The 23,199-nt window shown below is 36.7% G+C and overlaps 1 protein-coding gene across 1 annotated transcript in view; it reads right to left on the reverse strand.

Moving 5' to 3' along the window:
• Positions 1-23,199, reverse strand: part of BLTP1 (bridge-like lipid transfer protein family member 1) — a 206,293-nt gene that overhangs the window by 127,708 nt on the left and 55,386 nt on the right. The window contains 5 exon segments of the mRNA XM_073238071.1: positions 1,690-1,818; positions 3,809-3,988; positions 14,228-14,365; positions 15,033-15,260; positions 22,961-23,169. Of these exon segments, the coding sequence (XP_073094172.1) occupies positions 1,690-1,818; positions 3,809-3,988; positions 14,228-14,365; positions 15,033-15,260; positions 22,961-23,169 (884 nt within the window).

A 23,199-nucleotide genomic window follows, 5' to 3' on the forward strand; every position in this document is an offset into this window, starting at 1 on the left:
TTTACAGGAGTTTAAAGTTGTAAGATTTTATGAGTACTCCATAATTCATACACATACATACACACACATTTCTTTTTACAAGGTCCCACAAACATATCACTTGTAAATTTTATGATATCTAGGACAATCCACACAAATTTTATCATGTTTTACTCCTAAAACATAGATTTAGTTGTGTTTGAGTTGGGAGAAAACATACACATCACCTACTACTTCAGTAAAGTTCTTGGGGAAATGGCAGCCCTGAATACATTACTGGCCCAAAAGCATGTAACTGCTCATTAGTGGCACAGCCAGGACTTGAACAAACATTAATTGTCTTGCATTACAGTCAGCACTCTATACTAACATATTTCCTCTAAACAAAAGAGACCTAAACAAATCTGATCTAAAATGACAGAAAGCAAACACACCAGTGGTTTCATGGAATAGTGAGTGACTGCAAAGGGACAGACACAAAGGAATTTTCTAAGACGATAGAAATGTTCAAGATCTTCACTGACAGTAATGGCTACACTTGTACATATAGCATTTCTCAAAATTCAAACTGTACAGCTTAAAAAGGGGAAGTTTACTGTATGTCAAGCATGTCTCAATAAAGTTGATTTGTAAAAATTTTAATACAACATAAAAGTTTTGAGTCTGAAATAAGAGGGAGGAAATGCCTACCAGCATGTATGAATTTGATCTAAGAAATTAACTGAGTGACATGACTGAAGAACCAATTCCCTAGAGCCTCATGGTGTGTTTATCACAAAAAAAATAATAATCTTATCACTAGCTATAGCTGTTTCCTTTTTTGTCATTAAATAAGCACAGGTTGCAGATTTTTTTTGACATAAAATTAAAAGCAGGATGAATTACTTTCAATTCACAGAAATATAACAGCTAAAAGTCTGTATAACAAAAGAAAATAAAAAGAAAAGAAACATATAGGTAAGAAATTAGAAAGAAACACTAAATTGTTTAACAATGTGTTCTACAATTGGGCTACTTTTCTTTTTTTGAAACTGCCATGTTTTCCATGATTCTGAAATGAGACACTACAAAAAAAAAAACCAAGTTCCCCATCCCCAAATTCATAAGAATCAGTATTTATTGCAAAATGCCATGCTGCATTTCACTGTCCCTGCACATAGCTTTAGGGATTATTATCTACTTTTTTACAAGTGTCTTGAAGGTACAGTGATGACCCTCAGTCAAAGCAGTGCATTGCTGTGGAAAGAGCATGAGATTTGGAGTCCGGAAACTTGGTAAATGCCCAACATCGCTATTCACATTACAGGAGAACAGTTATGTTCCAGAGGGGTCTGTGAATAATGTCATGGAAGGAATTTAACCTTCCTCTTGTTTTAATTTCCAAATCCTCTATATAAATAGATGTTCCAGACAGTTAGTGTACAAATGCAGTAAGACATGAATGTAAACAGTAAAAATGTAAGAGAGAAGATATAATTTTTATATCTCCATTTATTTGTGAATGTATGTTTTAATAATTACCTATTTTAGATACAACTAAATAACAAAGGGCTATAAATCTGCAAAATAATTTCATTAATTGAAGAAAAACGAATTACAATGTTTACTTCATGGATCTGTGCACTTGATTTAAAGTTGATCACTTCAATCTTTCACTTAAAAATATCTATAAAGTAATTTATAATACTGCTAACATATTTGTTAAGGTACCTTGGATTCACAGAACCGACGGTCAATTCCATGCTGACATATTATTATCGATTTTGGTCTTTCCAGTTCATACTCCCGACACACCACATGAAAAACAAATGTCTGTCCCCACTCCAAGAGGCAAGCCAGCTACAAATAAGCAGTGACAGGTTGACAATACTGTTAGCCTTCCAACCAAGTGTTCAGAGAGCAAAAACTTACCAAAAATATTAATACGCTTGAAAGAAACAAAAGCTGTCTTATACCTATCACTACATAATCTACTGTTAGCCAATATCATTTTTCTACCTTGACATCATTTATGAGCTTGTTATGTTTCATTTGTGAATGACAAAATGCATTACCAAAATGAAAATGCATTTCAACTGAAAAATTCAACTGCAACAGCTCCTAAAGCAAGTGCTTTTCTTAAAGGTTTTATGTTTCCTCTTATATGACTAACAGGAATCCACTGCATAGAAAAACAACTAAAATTCTCTACCTAATAATAAACCAAGCTTTCATGTGAAATTTGTACCTAATTAGATTGAGCTATGATTTTGGAAAATCAGGTAGTTTAATATTAAAGCATTTTTGCTAATATAAACAGAAGCTTCAGTAAGCATATATTAATTATCATCAAATCTTGAATTGAAAAACCTTTTAATTTTATAATTGATTAGAATTGTTAGCAATAAAACACTGAGACATGAGTATTTCTGATATTACTCCCCGGCCCCCCATCAAAAAAGTACACAATTTAAATCCATGGAAAACATAATTTCATTTTTAAAGCATATAAAGAATAGAAGAAACATTAGAAGCACCTATGGATTCATAAGCCTTATGGGGAACAGTGATGCCAAGATTCTAGTGCAGAAGAAAGAGAAATGTTTCATCTCTTAGTAGGGGCAACTTACAGTAACTGAGATCATAGCAATGCTTAGATTAAAGGAATCTGTCCCGTCTTGCAAGGTCAGCATGGCTTTATTCCATGCGTATTAGGAAAAAAGCTGTTTTGTTATATGCTTCAGTTTTTCCTTGCATACTTGATGATCGATAGTAAGGAAAGGATTGTAAGGAAGCCAGTGAGCACTGAACACTTTTCACTCATTTTTATACATTCTGTTATGTATTTCTTCCTATCCTCTTGTATATGAAAGATCCCTTTCTAATTCCATTCACTTTCCTCTTATTTCTGGAATCTGAGTTTTTTGCTGCCTTTCAACAATTTCTCTCAAATACACAAGGTACCTAGATTCTTTATTTACTTTCTTGTTGTTACTACCTACCTCTAAATGCTTCATTCCTTTTCTGTAACTTACTAAAATTTAGTATGTATATTTCTACCACATTCCAGTCTTTTTTTTTGATATGCCAATAGGAACATGCATATTATCATAAATATGCAGCTTAACAGATGAAATGTTATAGTAATATGACTATTCAACTAAAAATCAATGGTCCATTTCTAGAACTGAAACATTCTTTATGTCTCTGAACCTTCCAAAGACTAAGGGTCAGTGGCAAGGGGAGGGGGCATTTACCCAAAAGGATCACAATTAGCACTCTAGACCAGGTTTACTTACCAATAAATTTGTTTTTATTTTTCTAAACCAGTGTCCACATTACTAATGGCAGGTACAAATCATACTGTCTTGTTTAGGTCATGATAAGTAAAGCACTCTGGTACCTAATCCTCAAAGACTATTTTCAAGTGCTGCTTAAGAAATACACAAGAAAACAAAGTTCTTAGACAATTATTCCATATACTGGGAAAAGATTGCTCCAACAATGAAGAGTCAACTAATATAATCTTAATAGTATATAATTTAATTCCCAAACAGTTCTCATCCTAAGTTTTTCCTATAGAAAGTTTTCAAATTCTTAAAAGGATTACATAGAACCATAAAACATAATTTTATGTGGCTCAGAAAAGTGAAACTTGTTTGTGACTCATCTATTGCTAAGAAAATTCTGAATGACAAGAATTACTTCCATTCAAAAAGTGGTTATCTGTCCATCAGAACACCATGAGTGGAAATTGAACATTCCAACAGGCAAGCAATTTACTCTTGGCCAGATGGGTGAGCAAAGGAAAAAGTAAGTAAGACAGGAGATAATAATCTGAGAATCATACCTGTGGTGCTGTGACCTTGGCTGTAAGACTTCCAGCCTGCACATCAATTAGCCACGCATATTCTAAGGAATCACTTCCCAAAGGAAGCCCTTCTGCTGAGAACATAGCATGTGCCCTCAGCTGGAGACCTGACAAATTGATGTGACCTTCCCTGAGTACTTCATCCACAGGGGGTCGCTGCTGAAAACAATAATAGTAAGACTGTAAGAAATACATGAAAATCAGCATTGTAATTTCTAGTTGCTTTTTTCCCCAGAGACAAACATAAAAACATGCTATCCTGATAATTAGATTTCAAGATCCACACGCTCCTAAAACAACCTTTTACTCAAAGTAGTCTGAGTTAAACTTCTTTAGTGACATTGTCAATTACAGGCCAACTCTAAAGCAAGATAGCGAAGTTCTAAAAAGAATGTGGATCTCTGGTTCCTGCCTCAAAGAACAAAAAGAAACTAGTACTCTAGCTGACAGAGAACATAAGAGGCCAGTCTTTGGTGGAAAGGCCGGAATCATGAGATTAAAATAATAAAAAAGAAGAAAACAACAGGGAAGAACACTAAGACCACAGAATGAAGAACTAGAGAAGAAAGCCATGTTTCATAGAGATATTGAGAAGTATGTAAATATAAAAAGGATAGATTTCCCTTACATAGAATAATTATATATTTACTCGAAAAAGCAGCAAATATTTCAAAAAGGAAAACTTCTAAGACTTATTCAGAGTGCTAAAGGATATGTCTTAAAAGAGGGTGTTCATGGAATACTAGCTCCACAGAATATTGTTTGCAATATAGAATCAAGTAAGTTTGGCAATGCCCTTAAAATTAGTCACAAATTTCTGCAGAGTCTACCTCCTAATCTCTCACAAATACACTCACTGACTTTCTTCTATCTTCCCTGCTACCATTCTGGTCCAAATAGTACGACCTCTTGGCAGGACCTTTGCAAAGCCTCCTGGCATCCACTCTTTCATCTCTCTGCTTTGTACTCTATCAAACAACCACAGAACCTTTTAAAAAGGCAAATTTTACCATGGTCTTGTCTCAAGACCATTACATGCTACCCAGGCACCTCATAACTATCCTGGCACCACTTTTTACACTTGAAATTACTTATCTAAGTTGTAATTCCCTCAATATTTATCTTCTCCATCAGGTAAATTAGAGTAAAGACCACTTCTTTCTTCTTCACAATGTATCCCACTGCACCTAACAGAGGGAGCAGAAAAAGTAAGTACTGCCTGTGCAGCATTCTTCACAGCAAGTGTGAGGACATCTTACAGGGTTGTATTCCTTGTTTCAACACATTTCAGAAAATGTATTCTTAAAAAAAATTTAAGGATAATGGATAAACCTAATTCATAAGGAATTCTTAAAGGGAATTCCAAATCATGACTATAATAGCTTTGGTAGCTCTTCTGATACATTTAAAATTTTTATTTTCATGTAACTTGTGTAACAGTATATAAAGTCATCTGGCTTTTCCAGGCATCAATTCCCTGAGGGAGTTGGGGAGGATGGTCAATGAAGATCACTTCTGCCACTGAGATTCCATAATTCTCAGTATAAAATTTTTGGTAATTTTTTTAAGCCCAAAAAACATGTAGATCTTGGCTTATCCTAAAGACAGAACCTACCTAACACACTGTAATAAAGATTATATTCTAAATTTTATTACAGCTAGTATCATTTATGGGTTGACCTGTGTCCCCTAAAAATATAACATTCAAGTCCTAAGCCTAGGCATCTGTGAATGTGACACCTCATTTGGAAATAGTGTCTAGGCAGATGTAAGAAGTATTCATAAGGTTACACTACATTAGGGTGGGTCTTTATGAGAGAAAAGTTGGGACACACAGAGGCATGGAGAGAATACCATGTGAAGATGGAGGCAGAGATCTGAGTAATGCATCTATCTGTAAGACAAAGAATGCCATGGACTGCTAGCAACCACCTAAAGCTAGAAAGAGGAGAGGAAGGACCCTCTCCTATAGCCTGCAGAGGGAGCATGGCCCTGCACCTTGATTGCAGGCTTCTAGGCTCCAGAATTATAAGACAATAAATTTCTGTTGTTTTACACCACCCAGTATGGGGTGTTTAACTGTGGCAGTCCTAGAAAACTATCTAATACCATAAGATAATCATAAATTAAAAGGGGATGGTTTTGTAAGTTAGACACAGAAGTCCACTCATTACCATAGATCCTTAGCCTTGAAGCCTGCACTAAAACTATGCTACAGGAATAAGCAGCAACAGATGAGTGACACAGGACTGAGCTATGAGTATAATCAGTGTGATGCTTCTCACCATGAAAGAATATTAAATAGTATAGAGACAAACAAAGAAAAAATCTCCTTAGTAGTCATGCCAGTTAAGCAGATAAGCAAATTCCAAGTGAATAAACAAGAAAGTAACCTTGTCTTCAGAGTAAATTATGAAGTACTAACTATCTAAGAAACAAAATATCACCAGTACTCCTACTACTATCTTGATATCTCCACTTCATGAACTCCTTTTCTAATCAACAAATAAATACTTTATGCTTAAGTCTCTGTACAAGTTGGCCAATGACTCACTAAAAAGGCTTAATGTGAATTCTCATAATGACCTCAATAAAATGCTTTCATGTTGGTAAAATCTTTTTATTTGAGAATGCAGCATTATTAAAATAAAAGTTGAAGTGTCACCAGGTACTCAGAGGAAAGCAGAGATACTCATTTAAGATTATCAAAACTCAGCCATAAGAAGACATTTCCCTTTTACCTTAGCTTCCTCACTAGACTGAAAAAGGAGATGGGATTCCTCTCCACAAACCTATTTCCCAGAATATAAAAGAACCAACTTAAAATGACCCATTAATTAGAGGAGTACAACAGTTATTTTTCTAAACCAAGTTAAAATTGAAGTGCTATGAAAGTGAGACCTTTGTGATGGTAGAATAGTTTTATATCTTAAGTAGCAATTACATGAACCTACACACCATAATGACAAAAACTATGCATACACATTGTACTAATGTCAATTTCCTGTTTTTGATACTACACTATAATCATATAAAAGATGAATGTGGGGAAAACTGCATGAAGGATACACAGGACCTCTTTGTACTATCTTGGCAGCTTCCTGTGAATCTGTAATTATTTGAAAATAAAAGTTTAAAACAAGAAACTTTCTGTGGCAAAAATAAGCATATTTTAAGTGTTGAGTCAGCTAGGTTAAGATCTCAGCTAGGGCAAATATATGTATATATGAAAGATAAATTAAAATTCTAAGTAGAAAAATATAGGCAGTCATGGCAAAAAAAAGTAAAAAGGTTATTTTAAGATGATCAGTTGTTATATAGAATCCATAGTAAGTTATCATCTGCTGATAATTTTGAAATGTCAATTTCCTGTTTTTGAAACTGCACTTTAATCATATAAAAGATGAATGTGTGGAAAACTGGATGTAGGATACACAGGACCTCTTTGTACTATCTTGGCAGCTTATAATTTTATAATTTTACTTTGCCTTGTATTAAAATTCACTAATAGTTCTAAAGCACACAATTTGAATAAAAGTAGGGGCAAGTCCTGAAACTGTGGTAGATTCAAAAGAAGCCATTTCGCATTAAAAAAATAATAAGAAAGTGGAGGATTAAAGATGGCGGCATGAGAGGAGAGACACAGGTTTCCTCCTAAAACTGAATACAATTAGAAAATACAGTTGGCAAAACTAATTCTGAGAGAGAAACAGGAAAGAGGATAGGGCCAGAATGCATGAACCTGGAGAAAAGAGCAGACCTCACCGAAAAGGGTAATGTACCAGAGCTCTGGCTCGGCAGGACCCGGGCCCTTCCCCAACCCCAGCTCACTGGGGGGAGGAAGAGAAACAGAGAAGGGAGGGAGTGGAAGGCCTGGGACTCCTGAATACCTAGCTCTGGAGATCTGCTCTGGGAGCACAAACCCACATTTCATGGTGCTTTCATCATACTCTTCTGATTACGGGGTTGGAAAGCTGGGACAGGTGGAGTTCCTGGGGAGAATGGGATTCTGGCTGCTTGTGGAAAACAGGGATCCATATCTGGCTGCTTAGGGACAAAAGCCTGTACCTGTTTGCTCGGCCCACTGGTTCAGATAGTGGAGACAGGCACAGCAGCCGGGAAGAGGGGAACAGCCCTTTCCTCCCGCCAGGCACCAATAACATTCCCTGAGACCCCCGACATTGCTTCAGGGGCTGAGCAGCTCCAGAATAGAGCTTCTGGACACTAGAGGGCACCATATACAAATATGAAATCCAAAGAAACCTGGTCCAGAGTAAAATTACTAATACAACTCCAGAGAAAGATTTAAATGATATGGACTTAGTGACTCTTCCTGAAAGGGAGTTCAGAATAAAAATAATCAACATGTTAATATGCTAATGGAGATATGGAAAGACATCCAAGAACTGAGGAATGAATCCACGTTGGAGATTCAATCATTGAAGAGCACGATGGAGGGTATTAAAAGCAGGTTGGATATGGTGGAGGAGATGATAGATGAAATAGAAACTAGAGAAGAGGAATACAAAGAAGCTGAAGCACAGAGAGAAAAAAGGATCTCTAAGAATGAAAGAATATTGAGAGAACTGTGTGACCAATCCAAACAGAACAATATTCACATTATAGGGATACCAGAAGAAGAAGAGAGAGAGAAAGGGATAGAAAGTGTCTTTGAGGAGGTAGTTGCTAAAAACTTCCTTAATCTGGGGAAGGAGAGGGTCTCTCAGGCCATGGAGATCCACAGATCTCCCAACACAAGGGAACCAAGGAAGACAACACCAAGACACATAGTAATTAAAATGGAAAAGATCAAGAATAAGGACAGACTGTTAACAGCAGCCAGAGACAGAAAGGAAATCACAAACAAAGGAAAGCTTATCAGGCTAAGATCAGACTTCTCAGCAGAAACCTTAAAGGCCAGAAGAGAGTGGCATGATGTATTTAATGCCATGAAGCAGAAGGGCCTGGAACCAAATTATTTTATCCGGCAAGATTATCATTTAAATTTGAAGGAGGGATTAAACAATTTCCAGATAAGCAAAAACTGAAAGAATTTACCTCCCACAAACCATCTCTATAGTCTATTTTGGAAGGACTGCTATAGATGGAAGTGTTCCTAAGGTTGGATAGCTGTCACCAGAGGTAATAAAACCACAGTAAAGAAAGTAGAAGAGCTAACTACTAAGCAAATGCAAAACTAAGTTAACTATCCCCAAAGTCAATAAAGGGATAGATTAAAAGTACAGAATTTGATACCTAATATATAAAGAATGGAGGAGGAAGAAAAAGGAGGAGAAACAGAAAAGAACATTTAGATTGTGTTTGTAATAGAATTCTAAGTGAGTTAAGTTAGACTCTTGGATAGTAAGGAAATTAACCCTGAACCTTTGGTAACCACGAACCTAAGGCCTGCACTGGCAGTAAGTACATACCTATCAATAATCACCCTAAATGTAAATGGACTGAATGCACCAACCAAAAGACGCAGACTCACTGAATGGATAAAAAAACAAGACCCATCTATATGCTGCTTACAAGAGACTTACCTCAAACCCAAAGACATGCACAGACTACAAGTCAAGGGATGGAAAAAGATATTTCATGTAAACAACAGGGGAAAAAAAAGCAGGTGTTGCAGTACTAGTATCAGACAAAATAGACTTCAAAACAAAGAAAGTAACAAGAGATAAAGAAGGACATTACATAATGATAAAGGACTCAGTCCAACAAGAGGATATAACCATTATAAATATATATGCACCCAACACTGGAGCACCACCATATGTGAAACAAATACTAAGGAGGAAATACAAGAACTAAAGGAGGAAATACAAAGCAATGCATTCATTTTAGAAGACTTCAACACACCATTCACTCCAAAGGACAGATCCACTAGACAGAGAATAAGTAAGGACACACAGGCACTGAACAACACACTAGAACAGATGGACCTAATAGACATCTATAGTACTCTACATCCAAAAGCAACAGGATATACATTCATCTCAAGAATACATAGAACATTCTCCAGAATAGACCATATACTAGGCCACAAAAAGAGCCTCAGTAATTCAAAAAGATTGAAATTCTACCAGCCAACTTTTCAGACCACAAAGGTATAAAAATAGAACTAAACTGTACAAAGAAAGCAAAAAGGCTCACAAACACATGGACGCTTAACAACATGCTCCTAAATAATCAATGGATCAACGACCAAATTAAAATAGAGATCAAGCAATATGTGGAAACAAATGACAACAACAACACAAAGCCCCAACTACTGTGGGATACAGCAAAAGCAGTCTTAAGAGGAAAGTATATAGCAATCCAGGCATATCTAAAGAAAGAAGAACAAACCCAAATGAATAGTCTGATGTCACAATTAAAAGAAGAACAATTGAGGCCTAAAGTCAGCAGAAGGAGGGTCATAATAAAGATCAGAGAAGAAATAAATAAAATTGAGAAGAATAAAACAACAGAAAAAAATCAATGAAACCAAGAGCTGGTTCTTTGAGAAAATAAACAAAATAGATAAGCCTATAGCCAGACTTATAAAGAGAAAAAGAGAATCAACACACATCAACAGAATTAGAAATGAGAAAGGAAACATCCCCCACAGAAATACCAAGAATTATTGGAGACTACTATGAAAATCTATATGTTAACAAGCTGGAAAACCTAGAAGAAATGGACAACTTCCTAGAAAAATACAAACTTCCAAGACTAACCAAGGAAGAAACACAAAATCTAAACAAAACAATTACTAGCAAAGAAATTGAAACAGTAATAAAAAAACTACCTAAGAACAAAACCCGGGGCCAGATGGATTTACCTCAGAATTTTATCAGACATACACAGAAGACATAATACCCACTCTCCTTAAAGTTTTACAAAAAATAGAGCAGAAGAGAATACTCCCAAACTCATTCTATGAAGTCAACATCACTCTAATACCAAAACCAGGCAAAGACCCCACCAAAAAAGAAAATTACAGACCAATACCCTTATGAACATAGATGCAAAAATACTTAACAAAACATTAGCAAACCGAATTCAAAAATACATCAAAAGGATCATACACCATGACCAAGTGGGATTCATCCCAGGGATGCAAGGATGGTACAACATTCAAAAATCCATCAACATCATCCACCACATAAACAAAAACAAAGACAAAAACCACATGATCATCTCCATAGATGCTGAAAAAGCATTCAACAAAATGCAACATCCATTCATGATAAAAACTCTCAACAAAATGCATCAAAAATACATCAAAAGGATCATACACCATGACCAAGTGGGATTCATCCCAGGGATGCAAGGATGGTACAACATTCAAAAATCCATCAACATCATCCACCACATAAACAAAAACAAAGACAAAAACCACATGATCATCTCCATAGATGCTGAAAAAGCATTCAACAAAATGCAACATCCATTCATGATAAAAACTCTCAACAAAATGCATATAGAGGGCAAGTACCTCAACATAATAAAGGCCATATATGATAAACCCACAGCCAACATCATACTGAAGAGTGAGCTGAAAGCTTTTCCTCTGAGATTGGGAACAAGACAGGGATGCCCACTCTCTGCACTATTATTCTACATAGTACTGGAGGTCCTGGCCATAGCAATTAGACAAAACAAAGAAATACAAGGAATCCAAATTGGTAAAGAAGAAGTTAAACTGTCATTATTTGCAGATGACATGATATTGTACATAAAAAACCCTAAAGATTCCATTCCAAAACTACTAGAACTGATATCACAATACAGCAAAGTTGCAGGATACAAAATTAACACACAGAAATCTGTGGCTTTCCTTTACACTAACAATGAACTAACAGAAAGAGAAATCAGGAAAACAATTCCATTCACAATTGCATCAAAAAGAATAAAATACTTAGGAATAAATCTAACCAAGGAAGTGAAAGACCTATACCCTGAAAACTTTAAGATACTCTTAAAAGAAATTAAAGAGGACATTAACAAATGGAAACTCATCCCATGCTCTTGGCCAGGAAGAATTAATATCATCAAAATGGCCATCCTGCCAAAAGCAATCTACAGATTCAATGCCATCCCTATCAAATTACCAAAAGCATTCTTCAACGAACTGGAACAAATAGTTCTAAAATTTGTATGGAAACACCAAAGACCCCGAATAGCCGAAGCAATCCTGAGAAGGAAGAATAAAGTGGGGGAGATTTTGCTTCACAACTTCAAGCTCTACTACAAAGCCACAGTAATCAAGACAGTTTGATACTGGCACAAGAACAGAGCCACAGACCAGTGGAACAGAATAGAAACTCCAGACATTAACCCAAACATACATGGTCAATTAATATATGATAAAGGAGCCATGGACATACAATGAGGAAATGACAGTCTCTTCAACAGGTGGTGCTGGCAAAACAGGACAGCTACATGTAAGAGAATGAAACTGGATCACTGTCTAATTCCATACACAAAAGTAAATTCAAAATGGATCAAAGACCTGAATGTAAGTCATGCAATCATAAAACTCTTAGAAAAAAACATAGGCAAAAATCTCTTCGACATAAACATGGGTGACTTCTTCATGAACATATCTCCCCGGGGAAGGGAAACAAAAGAAAAAATGAACAAGTGGGACTATATCAAGCTGAAAAGCTTCTGTACAGCAAAGGACACCATCAATAGAACAAAAATGTACCCTACAGTTTGGGAGAATATATTCATAAATGACAGATCCGATAAAGGGTTGACATCCAAAATATATAAAGAGCTCACGCACCTCAACAAACAAAAAGCAAATAATCCAATTAAAAAATGGGCAGAGGAGCTGAACAGACAGTTCTCCAAAGAAGAAATTCAGATGGCCAACAAACATATGAAAAGATGCTCCACATTGCTTGTCATCAGAGAAATGCAAATTAAAACCACAATGAGATATCACCTCACATCAGTAAGAAAATCCCACCATCCAAAAGACAAACAACAACAAATGTTGGCAAGGATGTGGAGAATGGCAAACGCTCCTACACTGCTGGTGGGAATGTAAAGTAGTTCAACCATTGTGGAAAGCAATATGGAGGTTCCTCAAAAAGCTCAAAATAGACATACCCTTTGACCCAGGAATTCCACTTCTAGGAATTTACCCTAAGAATGCAGCAACCCAGTTTGAAAAAGACAGATGCACCCCTATGTTTATTGCAGCACTATTTACAATAGCCAAGAAATGGAAGCAACCTAAATGTCCATCAGTAGATGAATGGATAAAGATGTGGAACATATACACAATGGAATATTATTCAGCCATAAGAAGAAAACAAACCCTACCATTTGCAACAACATGGATGGAGGTTGAGGGTATTACGCTCAGTGAAATAAGCCAAGCGGAGAAAGACAATTACCAAATGATTTCACTCATATGGGAAGTATAAGAACAAAGAAAAACTGAAGGAACAAAACAGCAGCACAATCACAGAACCCAAGAATGGACTAACAGTTACCAAAGAGAAAGGGACTGAGGAGGATGGGTGGGAAGGGAGGGATGAGGGCGGTAGAAAAGAAAGGGAGCATTACGATTAGCATGTGTAGTTGGGGCAGGGGCATGGGGAGGGCTGTACAACACAGAGAAGATGAGTAGGGATTCTGCAGCATCTTACTACACTGATGGACAGTGAGTGTAATGGGGTTTGTGGGGGGGACTTGGAGAAGGGGGAGTCTAGTAAACATGTTCTTCATGTAATTGTAGATTAATGATAACGAAATGAATAAAAAAAGTAAAAAAAAACATTCACTCTTGTAAAAAATCCACTTATTTTAAACTTGGATGCAAACAATGTATATTAAAAAAATAATAATTAGAAGAAGAAAGTGATAGTCTACCCAGGAATGTAAATTATCCCATTTGATGAATATCATTGGTTCTCTTCCAAAAAAGCCCCAGAGATATCTTGTAAGTACATTAGATGGAAAGAATAATTCACTGACCACGTAGATATGCATGTTTTGAAGATCTATGGTACTGGTTAATATTACTACTTAGGTTGTGATTTTCAACAGAATCCACTGATACATTTTACATTTTTCACTTCCATAAATGTATGAGAAGGTTATAAAGTACTTCTATAAAGTATAAAGTTATACAGTAAGCTATAAAGTATTTCTTTCCATATCTAAACACAATAGATATAATTGTTTGGTATCACGTAAATAGGAAACAGCAGGAAAAAAAAGAAGAAAAAAGATGTCTGAAAAATTCTCATACATATATATACTTATAAAACTTTATACAGTTAAATTAAAATTCTTGAATCTGAAGAGCTATATATTCCATGCACAGAGACCCCATAGGAGTAATAATAAATTTCTAAGTCTCTGCCATAACACAGTTTCAATTACCTGATAGTTATCACTGACAAACACATTCAAGGGTGACAGGACAAGCTGCAGCATGGTCTCTCTAAATCCTTTTTTCATTTCAAAACACAGTCTTTCCAAGAAAGCTGTAGGGCACTCAGGACCTTCAGTAGTTCCATGCTAAAATCAAACAGAACAGCATAACCCTGATACAGGAAAAGTAAAGACCAAGGTAGTAGGGGAAAATTAAATTTGTATTTATATAATTAAGAGACATTGATTTTTAAAAAGAGAAATAGTGTTTATGGACAAAAATAACTATTCTGTGCCACAGGAAGAACATTAGATTCACTAAGCACCAGAGGTAAGTTCTCTGCTGTGCACCTCTAGGCAGAAGACATGGAGCCAGTATGAGGCACCATATCCTAGGCCCCCTGCTTTCTACTTGGCCTGGCTCCAACGGCCCTGGGTTCTTTGACGACATAATCTCTTTCCAACCCAGCCCCAACAGGCCCAAGGCGCATCCTTAGAGCGAACCAGGATTCTGTGCTGGGCCCAAACCTCTGACACAATTCAACCTCGAGGGTCAAGCCTGACTCTTAATGTTGTGCTAAGTTCACAATAAAGCCCCTAACTGGTCAGGAGTTGGAGATAAAGGCTAAAAAACTGTAAAATCCTAGAATATATATCAGGCTAATTACAAACCCAGCAACTCAAAGCCCTGGGAAAATGTTCTAAAGTTACAGAGAACAGCAAAAAACAAACTATAGTGAAAGAAAAAAACAGTTTCCTATGCTGGGTGAATTTCTTAATACAACCCTGAGTATTTTTTTATGTGAACACTTACAACAGGAAGACGCCCATGAACTTTGTACAAATTAACGAGTACAGTAATGTCCCAAGGACGCAAGGTAAGAGGATGAATTGACTTGGCTGAACTTTGACTTTCCTTTTTGTCATTTTCCATTCCAACAGCTGTCCACCCAGAGCTGGACGATGTTGACAGTGACAGAACAGGACTTGAAATAACCTCTTCAAAATCCATATACATGTCATCCTCCCCAAAGTAGTTTTCCTATAAATATTAAAAACAAACTGCTATCAAAGGAGATATATAACAATAATTTTTCACCTTAGAGTCCTAATTTTGTAAACTAAGCAGCTCCCTATTTTATTTAATTAAAAGCATAGGCCTATTTCTTTAAAATGAAAAGAAAAAAGATACATTTATTTAAGACATACATTTACTTGGCTGCTTAGCAAATAAATATTCTGTACAAAACAAACACAAAAAGTTACTTAAGTTTATAATAAAGCTTCCTTTCTGTTAGTACTATCTCCAAAAAATTGTAGAGAAAACCTTTGAAGATTTGTAAAGTTCAATAATTTTCAATCTGGGCTTCTCAGAGTTCTGAGGCTATAATATGCAGAGAAATCCTCTGGGAGAAGCAGATCAATTCACTGAAATCTGTTTGTTCAAATCCAATTAGCAAAATACTGTAATTTATATATCCTGCTTGGAATATTTATCAGGATTGTTTTAACAGCTTTAATAAGAATGTCCTATTTTGGTTATTGATGACAAAAATATATGTTATAAATAGTTACCCAACTTCTTTTCACATAGTTTATCCTAGCTTTTTATTCAGAAGTGTTTCAATTGTTAATATTCTGGTTTGACATCAGAATTAACATTTTTTTCTTCCTATTGATTCCAAATTTAAATTTTGCTTATTTGATCTGTCAGTAGTCATCAAAAGTTGTTAAAATATGTTATCACTTTTAACTATATTTGTTCAGTATTAGAACCAAGTCAGTATTTTCGTAAATTTTACATTTTGATTATTGACACATTTATTTTCTAGCCAGAAATCTGGTTATCAAGTCAATTAGTATCTTTTCATAGGAAAGGATGTTAAAGGGCTTAAGGTCATTCCATTAATTAGTGGCAGGACAAAAATTAAAATCCCAGACTGACTGACTCACAGAACAAGTGCTTTTTCCTCTATTCTTTACTCTTATCTGCCTTGAAATAATACACTTAGAATCTGATTGACATCTTGATAATTTTCCTTATTATGTAACTCTGAAATACAGACAAATTCAAGAACAAATATTAAGGTAAATAAACACTGGTTTTTAACCTAAATTCTAATGAAATGTCTCATTGGTTTGGTCAATGTCAAAAACCTAGTGGTATTTGCAATAGTTCTTCCTTAGATCATTTGAGAAGCCTTTTCAAAAAATACATGCTATCCCAGTCCCGGAGACAGTTCAGGAGGTGTGCAGTGGGCATGGAGTGCAGACAAAGAAGGAAAGTAGAACGGTTCCCTTTGGTGATTTTATCTATAAATGGCCTCCAGAACCAATAATTTCTGCCCTACCCTCCCTCCACACAACTGATCAAAAAAGTCAGTGTACAGTGTTCATTTTATTAGCTATAAACATATTAGGAGCTACCAACAAATCATCAGAAATAAATCATACTTATTTTAACTAATTTTTAATAATCTTAAACTATAAATCTCTTATTTTTAAGATTCCCTTGTAGTTTCTCACAACTTGTAATTTAAAAAAAAAGAAACTCCTGTAGATGATTACAATCAAAAGAAAAATACTCTCTTGGGCCTAACATTCAATCTGTTACTAAATCAATCTCCACTTCATTATCTGAAACAGAAATAACACATAACAAATTCTTTAGGGAACGCTGATTTCCCAATATAGCAGAGGACATTTGTTAATTTTTATTAAATGTGTCAATGATTGTTTTTAAAGAGCTATAAAATGCTAGGAGTCTTTTATGAGTTAACACATTTACCCTATTGAATATTATATAAAAAAAATACCATTAAAATTTATTTAATGCCTTTTAAAAACTAGCCTAATGTTAAATGTTTAATACTGGGTGTCCAATTTAAGTTTTGTGTTTTGTCTCTTTTAAAAACACCAAGAATTCCACCTGGAAAGGTTAATTTCTTTAGGATTCACTAGAAAAAATTACCAAAGGTTGACCAATGTATAAGGCAATTAGTAACACATTATGGCAAACTTTTATGGTATTTTAAGATTAAAATACATACACAAATATTTACAAATGCAAATAAAAGTTCCATTTCCATTTTACTGTAAGTGACATGCAAAATTAAGTTATCTTTAAAATAAATTCCAAATAACTCTAGAAAAAAGCCCTGGCTTGTAGAACTGGGAAAAAGTATGTTCTTTCGTTAGTCTGTGGCATGTATGAGTTTAAGAATGATAAAATTGTAAGGCTAGAGGCACCAGGGGAAGGGGTGAGCCTGCTGGACAAGCTCAGGGCTCACCAAACAAGGCAAAGAGACCAACAGGTTCCGGTCTGACAACATTCCAGAGTCTGATCAGACAACAACAACATTCCTAACTAGAGCCCTCCCCAAAGCTAGAAGAGTAGTGGTAACTTTCCAATACCTGGCTAAAGGCCAATAAAAGACCCCCACATACTCTAGGTGAGCCAACCCCCACCCCACTGTATACCCTTGCTCTCCCTCCCCCTGCCTTCTTTAAAAACTTGCTGCCTGCTCTGCTGAGCGCAACTTCACCAGCCTCCATTTCTGTAGACTAGTAAACCTCGCCCAGGAATTGCGTTCAAATAAACTACCTGGCCCTTTGTTGCCTCTCTTCGCCTGTTTATTTCGGCTAGAATTTATCTTACATTTGGTGCTGAAACCCGGGAAGGAGCATAAGTGCTGGGCCCCGACTGGGCACTGGCGGCCCTGCCCACTCCTTCCCCGACCCGGGACCTCAGCCTGCTCTCTGCTGCATGGACTATTTTCCGGTAAGTCCCTCACTGTCCCCCGGTCTGTTTCTCTTCCTAACTCCATTTCACCTACTCCGTTCGAAATTGTAGCTACATCCAGGTTGGGGTATCTGGCCCCTGGGCGTCCGGCCCACCCTCTGAGGGCATCCGGCCTGCCCCTGGCCCTGCAGTGTGAGAGGTGTCCCTCACCCAGGCTCCCAGGACGTCTCCCCCCCCCCCGACTTGGCGCACTTGGAATGTTGGGCGCTCCTCTCAGCGGGATTAGTTGGGGAGTGATGCAGACATGGGAACCAGCCCTCAAAAGCGGAGGCCCAGACCCTGTTGCAGTGTCTCATTTCTAATTTGGCTACTCTATATTTGTCCTGGGAAGTTCGCAAATGGAAGCTGGTCTTCCTTTGCTCTCAGGCCTGGCCTCAGTATCCCTTGGACAATCAATCCCGCTGGCCCCCTGAGGGAACTTTCGATTTTGGCGTCCTCACTGACTTAACTAATTATTGCCATTGGAGTGGAAAGTGGAGTGAAATCCCATATGTGCAGGCTTTTTGGACTCTGAGCACCCGCCCAGATTTGTGTGTTAAGTGTACTCCTTCCCAAGTTTTGTTAGCCCAGGCCTCCGCCAACAACCGCCTATCTCTACCACTCCTATAACTGGGAGGCTCTTCTCTGACGGACTCGGCAGATATCTCGGCTCCCCCCCTTCCTGCTCCTCCAGGCCCACTGCGGGGGGCCAGCTCCCTTCCTCAATGTTCCTCTCCACCACCTCGTTCCCCTTCTCTTCCGGTTTCTCCTCCATCTCGTTCCCCTTCTCTTCCAGTCTCTCCTCCATCTCGTTCCCCTTCTCTTCCGGTCTCTCCTCCATCTCGTTCCCCTTCTCTTCCGGTCTCTCCTCCATCTCGTTCCCCTTCTCTTCCGGTCTCTCCTCCATCTCGTTCCCCTTCTCTTCCGGTCTCTCCTCCATCTCGTTCCCCTTCTCTTCCGGTCTCTCCTCCATCTCGTTCCCCTTCTCTTCCGGTCTCTCCTCCATCTCGTTCCCCTTCTCTTCCGGTCTCTCCTCCATCTCGTTCCCCTTCTCTTCCGGTCTCTCCTCCATCTCGTTCCCCTTCTCTTCCGGTCTCTCCTCCATCTCGTTCCCCTTCTCTTCCGGTCTCTCCTCCATCTCGTTCCCCTTCTCTTCCGGTCTCTCCTCCATCTCGTTCCCTTTCTCCTCCGGTCTCTCCTCCATCTCATTCCCCTTCTCTTCCAGTCTCTCCTCCATCTGGTTCCCCTTCTCTTCCGGTCTCTCCTCCATCTCATTCCCCTTCTCTTCCAGTCTCTCCACCATCTCATTCCCCTCCTCTTCCGGTCTCTCCACCAGCTTGTTCCCCTCCTCTTCCAGTCTTTCCTCCATCTTGTTCCCCTTCTCTTCCAGTCACACCTCCATCTTGTTCCACAGGTGCTGCACTTTGGATAAAGCAGATAAACCCCTCCCCACCACGATGCCCCTTGTCAGCCAGAAGTAGTCAGATCGAGTCGGCCCATTATGACCAAAAGGCTGGAATGTAAGGCTAGAGGCACCAGAGGAAGGGGTGAGCCTGCTGGACAAGCTCAGGCCTTACCAAACAAGCCGAAGAGACCAACAGGTTCTGGTCTGACAAAATTCCAGAGTCTGATCAGACAACATTCCTAACTAGAGCCCTCCCCCAAGCTAGAAGAATAGTGGAAACTTTCCAATACCTGGCTAAAGGCCAATGAAAAACCCCCATGTACCCTAAGCGAGCCAATTCCCGCACCACTGTATACCTTTGCTCTCCCTCCCACCTTCTTTAAAAACTTGCTGCCTGCCCTGCTGAGTGCGACTTCCCCAGCCTCCATTTCCATAGACTAGTGAACCTTTCCCGGGAATTGCGTTCAAATAAACTACCTGGTCTTTGCCTGCTTATTTCGGCTAGAATTTATCTTACAAAAATAAGCTACATTTTCAATTTACTTAAGATTCTTCCAGTATTTCACTTTCCTAGAGATAGTTTAGCATATGAGTATCAAGTAACTACTTCAAGTAACAAGAGACTACCATTTTTTCCCAGTTAAAAATTAATATTCATCTTATGAGAAATTATACTCATTTCTCAAAAAAAAAGAATTATCAACAATTAAAGACAGCTAATAAAATTGGAGAGGCAGAGAAAAAACCCTACAAACACTGTTTCCAATATTTTATTTTTTACAAATGGAAACTTGATAGCCAGGCTTCTGTTCAAGACTACTGAAACTCTTTTTTTAATAAGGAAAACATATATGCCATATATACCTACCTTTAATCCACAGTTACTATTTGCCACCGCTTGCACGCTATCGCTATTTAGTTCAGATTTCCATCTCCCATTAAGAAAAAAATGTAGTAAGACTGAGAGAAGTCAATTCAGAAAAGTAATATACTGGTATGGTTATCCAACCTTATTATGTGCATATAAAAAATGATATCCTGTTTTAGTATGACTGAAATGACTTTGGGCTGACAGAGCTGTTATGTTGTATCTTCAGAAGACCTCCCATTTCCATAAACTGACCTCAGAAATGCTAATGCATGTTTAAGTATATACTCTTCTCTAATTCTTTGTAATGATAATGGCAGGCCTAGTTTCTTCCATGGATTTTGTGAATCAGTTTTTAACATATAAACAAATACAAGGCAATTCTTGATTTGTACAAACAAATATAAGGCAAATATAAGAATTTCTTGATGTTTAAATTTGATAACTAAGGAAAATACAATCTCAGTTACATGAATTTTCAAACTGTTTTCTTACACATACACACATATATTCTAACCCTAAGTAGAACATAAGTTATATAATAACACAAATTTTAAAAAATTAACAGAGATATTTAAGCTAGGATGACATCTCCATGTCAGCATGACACTAAGTCTTCTGGTAGAGGGGAAAAAAAAAAGAGAGAAAGAGAAGAGAAAAAGAAAGAAAAAAACATTAAAGAGTAACATACATTTCTAATAAAAGGAAGCACAGAGTTCACTGGCCTAAAAACCCTTGCCTGCCCTGCTTTAGATATATATTTTATAATACATCTGAACTTAAAACATTTTAATTTGTTTTAGTAGACACTTCATACAAGTTCTGAGTTAATTTGAGGAATGCAAATACTAATATAATCTTTAGTACAACAAACTTCTGACACTACTAAAAAGTGGTTATAAAATCATAATGCCCAGAAAAGTCTGTATCAAAACATAACTATCAACAGAGGTTGTTTATCAACTACTAACATCTACAGAATAGAATTTATGAAGTATAAAATAAAGGTATATACTTCTTTCCCTATATTCTTTGCTATAGACCTCTTATTATTTATGAATATTATTACAAATTTCTTAAATTTAAAGAAATTGAGATTCAGTATACATACAGTAATGCAAAAACCAGAGTTAATATCCCTCTAATAGCATTCAAAACTGTTATTATATAGTATAACCAACTTCACTTGCCAAATCATTACTTATATTAAGTTAAAATTCAACTCAGCCTCTACAGAACTATAACTTAAAATTTCATTTTAGATTCTTCTTTATAGTTATTCACATGCAATCCCAAGAAAATAAGATACTGAGAGAAATATATGAAAAATATTTTAGTTCAAACAATGGTCACAAGTGTGTGTGTGTGTGTGTGTGTGCATGCACACATACCTGTGCCCTCCCCCCACCCCCTTTGAATCTGAAAAATTACTCCTTCAGGAATCTTATAAAATGAAACAGAAACCATAGATTTCCATAAGTATGAGAGTACAATGAAAATCTAAAAGTGAATTTGCAGAATCCTATTTAAAATGCTAGATTTCATGAACATGCTTTCCCTTGCATTTTTTATCTTAAATTGCATCATCTGATGCTTTATGTTAGTTTTTAGTAAATATAATACATTAAGTCAAATAGTGAGATTTTAGGTACCTTCAAAACCTGTTCAGCTAGCACTGCTTCCAGAGTCATTAATGACAAACCTTGATTGTCCTTCCCTGACCAACTTTGATTATCCTAAAACCTTTCCAGAATTAATTACTCCTGTCATTGTAGATTATGAAATTCCTTGTTAGCTAAGCATTCAATATCCAAAGCATTGCAGGTTTGAAATTGCAAAAGGAGTGAATAAGGAAGCACAGATAAAACTAGACTCACACAAAAGTCCATCCCACAAGTAACTCTACTGCTCTGGATGCTTGGGTAATTAATCTCTCTTTGATTATAAGATACAGTAAACATCCAACAGTACAATGGAAATCTGAATTTAGAAAATTCACAAAGTGCTAAAGTGTTTTTCTTAAAATAGCCTTACTTCATAAACATGCTATGAAGTCAAAGATTGACTGCATCAATCTTTAGTAAATACAATGTGCTATCATACTAAGCAATCATACAATTTCAATGCAAAAATAATACCAAAATGAATTAACACTTGATTTGGTCTGTGATCAAAGTAGTGCATATTTCTTCAGAATCTAAATTTGTCATACTCTGAAATAAACTTATTTTCATATATTTGCTTGAGTTTTTAAGACAGAGCTCCAAACAAATCTTTGCTTATTATTTAGCATGAAATAAAGTTGTCTGTCTTTAATGCATTTACTTGAAGTAGATTTTCCTGGTACCAATTATCCTTAGATAACAAGGTTCTCTTGTACTTCCGCTGCTGCATTAATTACAATGTGTTAAAATTTGTTCACATATATTCCTATCCTGAAATATTCCTCTATCTTATCTCTTTCAGAACAGATTCTAGAACATTCTAAATCCTCAAAAAAAAAAACCTGAACTGAGAAGTACACTATTTTTGATAAATAATTTTGTAATTGAGTCTAGTGCCACAGGTCTAGTCAACATATATAATATATCCTCAATAACTTTAAATCATCCAACTGACTCAATTTCGATTAGATATTAACTGCTTTACCTACATTTGCAAATATTTAAGTTCTTTTAAAAATCATACCTTTATACATAAAAAGGCATTTAACAGAGGTCCGTAGAGAGTTATCTGAGAATCTGGGGAAAGCTCCATTTCCACATGAAGTTTATCAGGTGGAAGTTCTGAGGGATCAATAGGTGGACGTGAAGAAGTAGAGGGAGAAGAAACAACTCTGTCTGATGTTTTCTGGGATGGCCTTAATACAGATAGCATTGTTTCTTCCATTTCTGACACTAGAAAAATTTGAGAAAAAAAGAATAATG

The sequence above is a fragment of the Manis javanica genome, chromosome 5 (assembly GCF_040802235.1).
Source record: "Manis javanica isolate MJ-LG chromosome 5, MJ_LKY, whole genome shotgun sequence".
In the NCBI taxonomy this organism is placed as follows: Eukaryota; Metazoa; Chordata; class Mammalia; order Pholidota; family Manidae; genus Manis; species Manis javanica.